This window comes from Delphinus delphis, chromosome 3 (genome assembly GCF_949987515.2).
Source record: "Delphinus delphis chromosome 3, mDelDel1.2, whole genome shotgun sequence".
Taxonomy (NCBI): Eukaryota; Metazoa; Chordata; class Mammalia; order Artiodactyla; family Delphinidae; genus Delphinus; species Delphinus delphis.
In genome coordinates, this window is record NC_082685.1 from 18072104 (window position 1) to 18085067 (window position 12964).

At 51.4% G+C, this 12964-nt stretch overlaps 1 protein-coding gene across 1 annotated transcript in view; it reads right to left on the minus strand.

The window, feature by feature from the left end:
* The window catches only part of ADAMTS2 (ADAM metallopeptidase with thrombospondin type 1 motif 2), a 245389-nt gene that overhangs the window by 32174 nt on the left and 200251 nt on the right, over positions 1-12964 (minus strand). The window contains exons 7-10 of the mRNA XM_060008222.1: positions 11529-11634; positions 10743-10886; positions 10252-10384; positions 9523-9636 (exon numbers count right to left, since the gene is read on the minus strand). Of these exons, the coding sequence (XP_059864205.1) occupies positions 9523-9636; positions 10252-10384; positions 10743-10886; positions 11529-11634 (497 nt within the window). The remainder of the gene's footprint in view (positions 1-9522; positions 9637-10251; positions 10385-10742; positions 10887-11528; positions 11635-12964) is intronic.

Genomic DNA, 12964 nt, shown 5'->3' on the forward strand with positions numbered 1-12964 from the left:
CTGTACTCCCCATATTGATCTGTAGATTCAGTGCAACACTTACGCTGGAATTTTGCAGAAATTGAGAAACAGCTCCTAAAATTCATATCAAATGTCAAAGGATCAGAAATAGCCAAAACAATCTTTAGAAACAACAAAGTGGAAGGACTCAGACTTCTGTATTTCAAAGCTTACCACAAAACTACAATAATCAAGACAGTGTGGCCCTGCCATAAGGACAGACAAAATTATTCATGGAACAGAATGCAGAGTCCCTAAAAGAACCTTTACATATGATCAACTGATTTTTAACAAAGGTACCAAGTGATTCAATGGAAAAAGAATAGCTTCTTCAACAAATGGTGCTGAGACAACTGGATATTCACATGCAAAAGAATAACGCTGGACTCCTTCCTTACACCTTACACAAATATTAACTGAAAATGGATCATAGATCCAAATGCAAGAGCAGGAATACATCTTCTTGACCTAATGGCAATGGTTTCTTAGTTACAACACCAAAACACGAGTGACAAAAGAAAGAATATCTAAATTGGACTTCACCAAAGTTAAAAGCTTTTGTACATCAAATGATACAATCATGAAAGTGAAAAGACAACCCACATAATGGGAGAAAATATTTGCAAACCATATATCTGAGCAGTCTGATAAGGGATTTGTACCCAGAATGTATAAAGAATGATTATAACTTGATAATAAAAAGATACCTCAATTAAAAAATAAGCAAAGGATAATGAATAGACATTTATCCAAAAAAGATATATACAAGTTGCCATTAAGTCCATGTAAAGGTGCTCAAAACCACAATGAGATAACACTTCACATCCACTGGGATGGTTATAATAAAAACACAGGTAATAAGGTTTGGTGAGGACGTGGAGAAATTGTTAGTAGGAATGTAAAAAGGTACAGCTGCTTTGGGAACGAGTTTGGCAGTTTCTCAAAATGTTAAAAATAGTGTTACTATAAGAGCCAACAATTCCACTCCTAGACACATATTCAAGAAAAATGATACATCCACGCAATAACTTGAACACAAATGTTGATAGCAGCATTTCTCATAATAGCTGAAAAGAGGTAGCAGCTCAAATGTCCATCAACTAATAAATGGATAAATAAAAAACAGTATATGTATACTATGAATTATTATAGAGCAACAAAAAGGAATAAAGTACTGACACATAATACAACCTGGATGAACCATGAAAACATTATGCTAACTGAATGAAGCCAGTCACAGAAGGATGCACATTGTACAATTCCATTTGTATGAAATGTTCAGAAGAGGCAAATCTAAGGAGACAGAAAGTAGATTAGTGATTGCCGAGGATTAAGGGGGAGGGGGGATGAATCGGAGTGACTGCTAATGGTTACGGGGCTTCTCTTTGGAGTGACAAAAATGTTCCAAAATTTGATTGTTGTGATGGCTGTACAACTCTGTGAATATACTGAAAACCATTGAACTGTACATTTTAAATGGGTGAATTTATATGTGAGTCACATCTTGATGAAACTGTTAGGGGAAAATAAAACAGGTGGCAGGTGGGGTTGGTATGTGTGCTCTAGAAGGTTGAGCAAAATATTTTTTAATTTTCAGTAATTTAGAGAAGTTATTGGTGATGTTATGTGAACATGTAGATGATCAAATTTGCTATCTAGTGTGCTTCTGGATATGGATTTCAGGGTATTTCAGGTTTTCTTGGTCAGAGCTTGATTTAAAATGCTTTTTGGATTAGCAACTCAGTAACTGTTGCTGTCAACATTCTTATTGTAGGGGCAATATTCTGAGCTTTACATTGCCTTTGATGTTGTCAACATTTCATGTCAAAATCAGAAAGAAATTTAAATGCTTTTCCAATGTGTTCATCTGATTCCCTCCTCTTCATTAACTGCATTGTTAAATGCTTCAAGAGCCTGTTACTTATTTCGCTTTGATATTTATCTCTTCCTCCTAATGAATGCTTTAGTTTGATCTGAAAACTTATTTCGTTATAATTAAATTTTTGAAGTCAGATTTATTGCTACTGATTTCTTTACTCACTTTAAACTTCTATTTATTTTCTACTGATTTTTATCTGAATTTTCTTTAATAAATATATTTGAAAATGGTAAAAGAAGGTATCTTTATACATATATCTAAATCAGAAGTCTGTCGTTTCTCCCTTACTTTATTGAAGCATTCTGAAACAACTTTCAAAATTGCAGTTAAACTAGTAACAGCTTTATCAACATTTTGAATAAACTTTTTGCATCCCATCTGCATTCAGGTTTCTCTCCTGGACTTTGAAAATTATTTTTAGTGCTCCTTGTGTTTTGTAATGTGTATGTTTGGAGGTCTGGACAGTTTTTAAATAAACGAACCATCTTATTAAACTTAGCATTTCCAAAGAAGTATCCAAGGTGGATCTGTGTTAGTGTCCCATCTACAAGACAAACCCTAAAAGAAAACAAACTATTGCAAAGATAGAAGTAATCACAACCTCTAGTATATGTGAGGCCCCTTTTCTCCAATCAATTGAGGAGACTGTGCTAAACACAGCACATATTCTGCAACAACCCTGGGTGAGTTGGCACAGAGGCAGTAAGAGTATTTCTAGAAGCTATTCTTACACCTGTATAGAAACAACAACCTAACCGTACACATAAGGTACTAAAAACCATGTAAATAAACCAATAAATATACCCCAAATCCAATTTATCCTTAGCCAAAGCCACAAAACACCCACGGCCCCTCTAATGTCAACAGGAGAAATGTATCAGAGGGGAAGGAGGAGTGATCCTAATTGATTATGGTCAGTGAAAAGATATGACCATGTGAACACATTGCGAGACCTGTCCCAGGGCCCTGGAAGGGGCTTATGCAAGTATGGGGCCCTGAAGCTCATACATCGTCAGCTTCATGGTAAACCCATCTCTGCTCCCTTCTCAAAACCTTCTGGGGTTCCCCACTGCCGCAGGATTTAGACTAGCCCTGTGGCCTGGCTCCTACGCACCAACCCTGCTCCATCTCCCACTGCCACACCAGGCACGGGAGCACTGACTGCTCTCTGAACAGACCACGCTGCCTTTGGGAGCTCCTCTGCGAAAGAAGCCCTAGCTCCATTTCCTTCCCCACCCCTGCAGTAATGCAGGGATCCCCCTGCAGAACAGAGACGCTCACTCCCCCAGCTGTGGAGAGCTGCTTGTTGCTCATGGCTGACAGTTGAATCCCTTTATAGGAGATGCCCTCAGCCAAAGACAGCTGCCTAGCCCGGAGTCATGCCCTTTTCCTGGGGACAGCCACGGCCAGAGGTCAAGGTGGGGGACAACTCTGAAAGGCCAGCCCGGAGCGCCGGGCAGGGTAGGCTGAACCTACGTTGACCACACCACTGTTCAATGACTCTCTCTCTCTGCAGGTGTTGATACTGAGCATGCTCCGCAGGAAACACCTTGCCATCAGATCTCTGTCTCAGAGCCCATTTCCAGGGCAGCCAAGCTCCCGTCTCCATGCCCACATTGCTCCCATGTATCCCTCCTGGTTCTCGGCTCTTGTCTCCCTAGATCTGTGCACCTCTCTGCTTGGGAGCCCACCTTGCCTCTTCTTCCTTACACAGGCCTCTCACTCCTCCCAACCAGGCCTGCCTTTGCACCAGTCTGAGCCCACAGGAGGCTCTGCAGAGGCTGCCATTCCCTGGATTCTCCTTCCCGGGCTCTGGGCAAGTGATCAAGAGCTCCACCACCACCAGATTGGGCACCCGGGCACATGGCCAACAAGCACAGTCATGAGCTACCTGGGGTCCGGCAGGCCTGGCTCCAGGTCACCAGTGATGCTGTTCACATCCTTCCCGGGCCACAGTTACCTCATCTCTCACCTCAGAGCTCCCCTCACTCAACCAGGGAAGGGAAAGACCCACAGAGATTCTTGTTAGTGTCCCCCTCAGCTGGTGGAGCAAGGGGAGGGCTGGAAGGAAAGGAGGAGGGCCCAGGCAGGGGAATGCTGTGGACTGAATATTTGTGTGCCCCAAAATTCACATGTTGAAGCCTAAACCCAAAGTGATGGTATTAGAATGTGGCGCCTTTGGGAGGTGATTAGGGTGGAGTCCTCATGAATGAGATTAGTGCCTTTAAAAGAAGACAAGAGAGAGATGATTTCCCTCTCCAAAATGTGAGGACAGGGAGAGAAGATGGCAGTCTGCAACCCTCACCAGAATCCGACCACGCCGACACCCTGATCTCGGATTTCCAGCCTCCAGAACTGTAAGGAATAAGTGTCTGTTGTTTAAGCCACCCTAGTCTCTGGCTTTTTGTTATAGCAGCCCCCATCGACTAAGACAAAGAGGATGGGAAGGGTCCTGGCACCTCTGAAGGTTGTGACAGGGTCCAGCCTCTAAATCACTGGTGGGCATGGGAACCAAGGGCCGGGGGGATGGCGGAGGCCACATAGTGGTCCCCCTTTCCCCACTGAACAAATTGGTCCCCAGTTTGTAAATGGGGAGCTGGGCATGGGACAACTCAGGACACTCCACAGGCCTATGGTGTGATGGATCACCTCCTCCGCAGACTTGGGTCCAACCAAACGCACAGAGGCAACACACATGCACTGTAGAAAATATGAAAACAAGGCAAAGCAGAAAGACAGGAAAATCACCCTTAATTCCACCATGCAGAAGCTGTCCCTCTAATATTTGGTTTATTTACTCCTGGATGATGATGAGCATTTAAAAGAGTGCAATTATCCCAAATGAACAATTTTATACTCTGATGCCTCAGTGTTATTATAAAAGAAACATGTTTAATATTATTAAAATGCTTTATAAACGTATGTTTAAATGCCTACAAATATTTCATCCAATAGAGAGGTTTAAACATTTAAAAGCACAAAGTCACATGTCATGAGTGAATTCAGAGCCCACACGTACCCATGGACAATCCTGACCAGGGCTGCCTCTGGTACCAGGATAAGTACCACGGAGAGCGCTGGTGCACCTAAGCAGGGCTGGGAACACTGCCAGGTTGGTCTGAAAGCCTGAAAGGCAGACTGTTCTTTTCAGGAAGTGCACATTTAGCATTTCTGAACCACTGTGATCCTGGGTTTCCGTTCTCCACCCGCCAGCATGTCCCAAGCTGGTACCATGTGCCAGGAGCCTGGGATGTGAGGATAACTGAGTTGGACACTTAGGTGACTCACCCGAGGGGTAAAGGATGGCTCAAGGTCACACAATGAGGAGGGAGGACCCAGGGCTTAAACTCCCATGCCCAGCCCATGCGCTGTCCCTGTTGCTAGGCCTGCCTGCCAGTTCTCGACTATGCAGCAAAACATGGGGCATCACAGGGCCTCTGCACTCTGGATAAGCACCGTGGCACATGTTTCTGAAACAGTCCTTCTGAATTCATGAAAACTTAGGGTGGGCGTTGCTTCCCCAAGACACTGCTGGTGAATGTGAGACACGTGAAGGACTCTTCCCTGACAAGACACACTGACGCAGGAGCCATTCTGACCCAGCTGGATCTGCACCCCGCCCATGACCCTGACCCTGGCTCAGGCAAGGAGGGCAAGGTGAGCCCACAAGCCTGGCCTGCAGGGTAGAGGCACCTGGGGGGACCCTCTGTGCTTGGCCTGACCCTGCCTCCAGGGTATCCAGGGCATACACTGTGTGGCCACAGGGTGCACCTGTCTGAGAGCAGATCTGAGCCATGTCCCCAGCACCCTGGACAGGGCAGGTGATGAAGCAGGCTCAGGAACAGCCATCATCAGTTCAATCAATCCTTCCCTCTCTCCCACCATCACCCAGTCTCCTGCGGAACCGTGTGTGTTAATCGGGTCTTTTGTTTTCTGGATTCTGACGCTTCAACTTCCGGGCCTTGCTGACCCTGGGGGCACCGTCCCTCCCAGGGTTAGCCAGTTCCTAGAAATAGTAAACAACTCATCCACAAGTGCAATTTTCAAGTGCAAACCAATCAATCCAGAGCGCACAGAGCCACCTCCTTCATCAGGGCTCCTAAATTCCAGGCCACCATCCTCCATCCTAATCACTCCAGGGCCAGTCAGGTACCAGACAACTAGGGGCAGCCCCTATGGCCCAGAGCGCACTGAAATTATTCACAGCAGCCAAACCTAAGCCTGCTTACCTTGCCTTGCCATTCCTTTCTGCAGAAACTGAAGTTCCTGCCGCCCTCTGCTCTCCAACTGATCCTGATGCTTCCCTGTGTGCCCGACAGCCCCCCCCGCCCCCCCACCACGGTGTGGTGTGGCCCCTCCCTTTGGGATTTGTGAGGAACACACTATCTTGTCAATGGCAATTGTCTTGATCTGTTGGCCCTACTGTACCTCAACTTTTCTACTGACACATTATATTTTAAAACATCATGCTCCTCTCATCCACCCTCCCCAGCCGTCCTCATCATGCTCCCGCCCAATGAGGTCCCCCCGCCTGAAGCACTGGTCCCACGTCTCTCCACCCTTTGAGATTTGGCTGGGGCCGCTGACCAGAAAGCCTCTCTGAGCTCCCGACAGGCCCCTCCCCAACCCGTTCCTCACCACCATGTCATGGCTGCCTCGTCACGTTCGTGGCCAACCCCCACAGACAGCGAGGTCTGATGGAGGCAGAGGGAGCCTGACACATGGATGGATGGATGGATATGAAGCTGAGGTGACTAATCAGCCTAATCCTCAGGTCCGCTGCCCACATCTATGTCCAAGAGCAACGAGCTCACCTCTCCCCTCTCAGCCAAACACGCCTGCCCACAACTCCTGATTCCATGAGAAAGCCGTGTGCCCACTGGCCCTCATCCCTCTCCACTTGATCTCACCAACACATGCACTCTGCACCCTTCACACCCCATTGTGGGAACCCAGGCAGACAATGAAAAAGCCATCCAACTGAGGGGCAGGCAGTGGAGTTGGCTCGCCTGTAGTTTTGTTCCTTCTCCCCAGGTCATCTCTGCAGATGGAATACAGATACATTGTTCCATCTCTGGGAAATGGTGGGTGTAGGAAACTGTGAGTAAGCAGGGATATAATCCAGTGCTGGAGGCCAAGAGGGGAGAATGCGCTTGGGATGACCCACTGTGGACATGAGGACCCCAGGCAGAGCCTGAGTGCTGTGTGACCCCCTGCCAGGGGTCTTGCAATGGGGGCAGAGAGGGACGGAAAGGGACAGCTGAGCTTGGCAAAGCCCTGGTCCCCGAGATGACCTGCTATTTCTCCAACCTGCCTAGACTTTCCCCCTGCTCTCTTCTGCCTCTCCTCTCTCCTGGGCCCTGTGGCTGTTCTTGCAGGAAAGGGAGAGACAAAGGATGATTGCTTTCCAAATATAAGATTACATTGCAATAAGAAACTCATAGAGGCAGAGGATTCTGATAGGCCCCCCGGGAGGTGCCCTTCCCGTCCTCCTCTCTCCCCCTTCCCATCCTCCTCTCTCCCTTTGCCCCTCCAGCCCCACTCCACACACACACCAGGAATCCCTCACCTAGGTCAGCTTTCTACCTATGCTCCTTGTGCACGAGGGCAGGCTGAGCTAAGCCCCATCTCCACCCCCTCAATCAGCACAAGACTGTTTTTTAATACATAAAATGATGGGGTTTTTACTGGGCTAAATGAACTAAGGGTCCTACCACCAAAAAGAGTGAAAGGTCGTCACTGAGTCAGTGTTTTCTGTGAGAAAGGGTACTTTGGCCACATCTGCCCACCTTCCTCACCAGACCCCACGCCCACCCCCAACCCCGCCCAGGAGAAGTGGGCCAATCAGCTGGCGGTCAGGCACTCTTTGGCCCACATTTTGTAGTGGTCAGTGGTCCTGTGGGTGAAGACCAGCCACACACACCCCTGGGCGAGCACACTGTGCAGGGTCTGCTCCCACTCCTTCTCTCCACCCAGGGCTGGACTTGGAGGGGCAGACCGGGGAAGGAGGCCATGCTGAGCTAGTCTCATTCATCAGTTTAGCACTTACTGGGCTCCCCACTGGGGTTATAGCAAATGTTTGGGGGCCCCATTCCCTCCCTCGAGCTCCTGTGGGGAGCAGGGCTACGAGGTCAGTTCTGGCATTACTAAGTCCCTGGAGTATTTCTAACAACATTTCATTTCCAACTTCTGACAGTTCATTAAGTCTAGGGGCACAGCTAAATCACCCGGGGCATCTCTTAAAAATACCGTTTCCCATGTCTTCTAAGAAACATACACATGAATGTTCATTAGCAGCACTATTCACAAACACCAAGAGGTGGAAAAAACCCAAATGTCCATCAAACGATAAACAAATGTGGTCTATCCATACAGTGGAATGTTATTTGGCCCCAAAAAGGAATGAAGCACTGATATCTGCTCCAACACAGATGAACCTTGAAGTTATTATGCTAAGTGAAAAAGGCCAGACACAAAAGGCACATATTGTATCATTCCACTTACATGAAATTCCAAAATAAGCAAACCCATAGACAGAGAAAGCAGATTAGTGGTTGCCAGGAGCTGGAGAGAGGAGAGAAATGGGGAGCCACTGCTTAATGAAGTCTCTCTTTGGCGTGATGAAAAGTTTTGGAAACTAGATAGTGGTGATGGTTGCACAACATTGTGAAGGTACTAAAAGCCACTGAAAGTGGTTAAAGTGATGAATTTTAAGTTATGTGAACTTTACCATAATTTTACAAATAAAGAACCAAACAAAACAATTCTCAGTCCTCATCCCCAATCAAAATCTTCAGGGTGGACCTGGAAATCCATAACTTTAAGGAGCTCTGCCAGGGCTTCTAAAATAAAGCAGAATTTAAGACCTGCGGTGTAGGAACCTCAGGCTCAGGGGGTTTGGGTGCCTTTCTAGGCCTGACTCTGGGGGACATGTGCTGGAGTCCTCTCATGGGCCTCACTGGGTGCTGCTGTGTCTGCGTGTCTTCCCTGGGCTGAATCCTCCTGGATTAGGCTTAGGCTCACCTGCATAAGCCAGCCCCCTAGCAAGTGCTTGGCGGAGGAGTGGGAGTGCGATTTCATCTGAACCAATGAGAATCAGGCCCGAGTCTGGACTGGAAGGAGAAGCCCTTTGTTCTGCTGCTTTGGAAGTAGGAGGTGGGAAGGTGGGAAGAGGGCCTGGGGCAGCAGGCAGGCGCTGGTGGGTGGCCATCCAGCTACCTCCAGGGACAAGTCTGCCCACCAGGGACCAAACACCAAGGCGCCAGAGGATAGAAAGGCCAAGCCTGATGTTGGGCCTGAGGATCCCGTGGTCACCAGAATGTTGGCCAATATTGGCCTCAAGAGGAGGTGACCCAGTCACCCATAGTGTGCAGGGGGAGATGGAAGGCTGCTGGAACCCTGAAACTGGTCCTCAGAGGAGGGGATTCCTGCAGTGGGGCTTGAAGCACATTGAGGAACTCTGAGACACCAGGTTCCCTCCCGTAGAAGAAAGAGTGCACGGGGCAGAAGCTGTGGAGGGTGGGGTTGTTAGAAATGAGGAAGGGGTCCCCTGAGAAGACCCCTGGCCCCACTCCAAGGGCCCTGCAGGGCCTGTCCCTGGAGATCTGTGCATGTCACAGTGCCTGCCCTCTGCCCCAACTCACCTTGCCAGGTGCACACATGGTCCCATCCAGGGGAGGCCCCTTCTTCGTCTTGCAAAAGTAAGGGTTGTCAGGGTGGCTGCACCACAGCTGCTTGCAAGGGTCAAAGGTCCGGAACTAGAAGAGAGCACCAGCAGCTAGCCAGGCCACCTCCCACTTCAGGGACCCTCCAGGGGTGCCGCCCTGTCGCCCAGGGTCCTCTTGCACTGCTGCAGAGCCAGAAATGACTTGTCCACCCATGACAGGCCTGTGTGGTGCCCTGAGCTCTGTGTGATTCTGGGGCTGTGAGGACCTCGAGCAGACAGTACGATGCTTCACATCTTTGCAGGCTGCTTGGCCTCCCCGGCCTCCAGACCTTGGTGGCTGCACCTCTCACGGAGCCTGGACAGAAAGCTGGGCACAAGTGTGCTTGGCATGAAGGCTTGGTGGCCTTCCTCTGGCCCAGGCAGGAGGGGCGGTCATTGCAGGGTCCCATGAGCACCCGCTGTTCACCTGCTGAACACTCCACTGCCTCAATCCCTCCTAAAGCCATGTCTGGGCCAGCCAGGAGGGCACTGGGTGCAGACTGGGGAAAGACCAGTGGGTATGGAGGGAGAGGCTGCTGTTTTGGAGGGCTGCTCCACTCTGTGCCAGGGAGCCACCCAACACCAGCCGCCTCCCAGGAAGCCAGGCCGATCTGGGGCAGACTCCCCCCGCCCAGCCCTTGGAGGTGTCGTGGGCTCCGACACTCACCGCGGTACACATCATGTAGCCAAGGCCGAAGTCAAAGCGGCACTGTTCGTTCATGGAGTAGTGCAGCCCCGGGAGCTGGGGCAGCGCTGGCCAGTCGTGGGTGAAGGGGTCATCCCGCAGGCAGTCATAGGAGCTGGGAGGGGACACATGGGTGCCACAAGCTGCCTTCAACAGGACTGGCCATCCAGCCCAGGAGGCAACTGAGGCCCCTCATGGAGCCTCGGGGGTGGGCCTGCCTGCACACCCCAGCCCTAGGCTGTGCTGCCTCAGTTTCCCTGCTGCACCTGTTTTCTTTGGCATAAGCTACCCAGGACCAGGCGTCCATTAAAGGTGCAGCTGTCATAACCACTTTCCATCCAAAACCTAGCCCCCAACAATGGGATACCCCCGTCCCGTACTGCTGTCCCCCTCTCCCCTTCCCTGCACCTCAGGCTGGAGGCGCTGAGACCGGCACTTCGGGTTCGTCTTTGGGAGATACAGGTGGTACTCACTGCAGGTAGCGGCTCAGCTCCTGCTGGCTGCAGCGGGACCAGTGGAAGCGATGGAAGGCTGCCTGCACCAGGGGCGCCATGATGCTGCCCAACCGCACCTCATCACCGCAGCGGTTGCCCTGCCCATCATGCTCCATGCCCAGCCTGTGCGGGAAGACAAGGCAGCCTCACTGGACCCTCACCTGGCCGCACTCACCTGTCAGCTCCACCCCACCCTAATGCTCAGAGGGCACCCCTAACCTCCCCGAGCTGCCCCCCCACCTTAGTTGGCTTGGTCTGCCCTGAGCAAGGTGGTACCCATTTGCTACCAGCTAACTTTAAAGTCAGGGGCACTCTGAGGTGACAGCATCCAGCAGCAGCCCCCTCAGGTATCCTGTCCCCAAGGCAGAGCACTGTTACATGAGAATGCGGTGGAGGCAGAGGCAGCCACAGCCCTCTCTACACACCCAGCGGCATGCACACCCAGGAGGAGTAACTTCCCCAACTCCAGCTCTGTGCTCCTGGGGAAGGCTCCCTCAGAGCCTCAGTTACACATCTGTAAAATGGGGTAAGAAGAACCCCACCCTGCCCAGGTGCTTGAATGGCATGATGGGTGGAAAGCCCCTAGCTCCTGCCTGGGGCCTTCAGCAGAAAGTGGCCTCCAGCTCGTCCTGTGCAGCACGGAGACAGGACATCACATCCCAAGGGCTTTTCATACAGGGCCTGTCCCTCTCAGGGCACAGAGGAGAAGCGGGGCCCTTTGAACCCCGACCTTCCTCAGACAACAAGGATGGTGAGTCCACTTACACGTGGCCAGTCTCATGGGCCACCACGAACGCTGAGGAGAAGCCGTCCTCGTGGTTCAGGGTGCAGCTGCGGACGGGGTGGCACATCCCAGTGACAGGAGCATAGCCTGGAAGGGGACAAAGGGTGGCTCCAGGTCCCAGGCTCGGAGTCCTGCCCAAATCTGGGGGCCCTGACCCCAACACCCCCAGAGCGAATGAGCAGAGCCAACTGCCCCCGTGGCTGGCACGGCTCAGGAGACGACCTGTCCCCTCCCCCAGGGCAGCGGGCCTCGGCCCTGCCCGTCTGTGGCCACACCGCAGCAAGCTCAGTTTCCCGAGCCCAGGTCTCACCTGCTAAGGCTTTCTGCCACCTCCTTCCCGCTATTCCCTTTCAGGCCACCTCCCGCGCTCCTCCCCCCGCTTGGCTGGGTGGCCTTCTGGCCCCTGGGTAGCACATTGTCTCCACACCTGCCCCTGGTGCTGCAGGAACCCTGGCCCCGGTGCCCGGCACCATACCCTGAGCCCACTCCCTCGGGACCTTCCCTGGCTCCCTCGTGGTCCATAGGTCCTTCTCTGGGTCCTCAACTGGATGGATTTCCATAGTGCACAGAAGGCTACAGTGAGGGTGGCCCTGAGCTGTTCCGGGGCAGGTCAGGCAAGGATAGCCAAGGTGCTACGCTGCCCTGCTGAGTCATGTAGAGGGGACTGGCTGCGTGGATTGGGGGGCAGACCAGCCACAGACGACGGGGCCCTCGGAGCCCTTGGCCCGGCAACTCTGCACTCTGACTGAGGAGATTATGAGCCACATTCCTGCTGAGGGGTCCAGGGGTCTCTCCTGGGCAAGATGGAGAATGGGGAGGAGCAGCTGCAGCAGGCCAACCCCCAACATGAGATGCCACGGGCCCTCCAGCAGCCCTGTGGGCCCACCCCACCCCTTCAAGGGCTTCTGAAGAGCCACTGAATTCACAGGTAACAGTAAGGAGACACAGTGGGTTTTGCCAGCCCAATTAGAGTGTGTGGTCCAAGGAAGAAGTCGGGAATGGAGCCTGACAGGGAATGAGGGCAGGGCTGAGGAATGAGCCTGAACCACCCAGGCAGGAAGGCCAGGAAGGCCTCCCTGTGTCATGGCTGGTTCGTGGAAGAATGACCCCCCTTGACTAGGCTGAGCCTGATCATGGGGTGTCTTAAGATGTCCCCAGGGAAGCCTTACAAGACAACATTCTCACCCATGGGGATGGGGAGGGTGATGGGAGTACATGATGACCCCACCCAAAATGGAGGAAATCCAGAGAACAGGGCCTAGCCACTTGCCCCTGGACAAGATACAGAAGTACATACAGACCTCTGTGTGCCAGAGGGGGCCTCTGTTTAGAAGCCTGGGCGTCCTAGTGGCCCACCAAGTGAGAAGCCATCCTGTCCTCTGATAAATGGAATATTTATAAATGGAATATTTCCTGC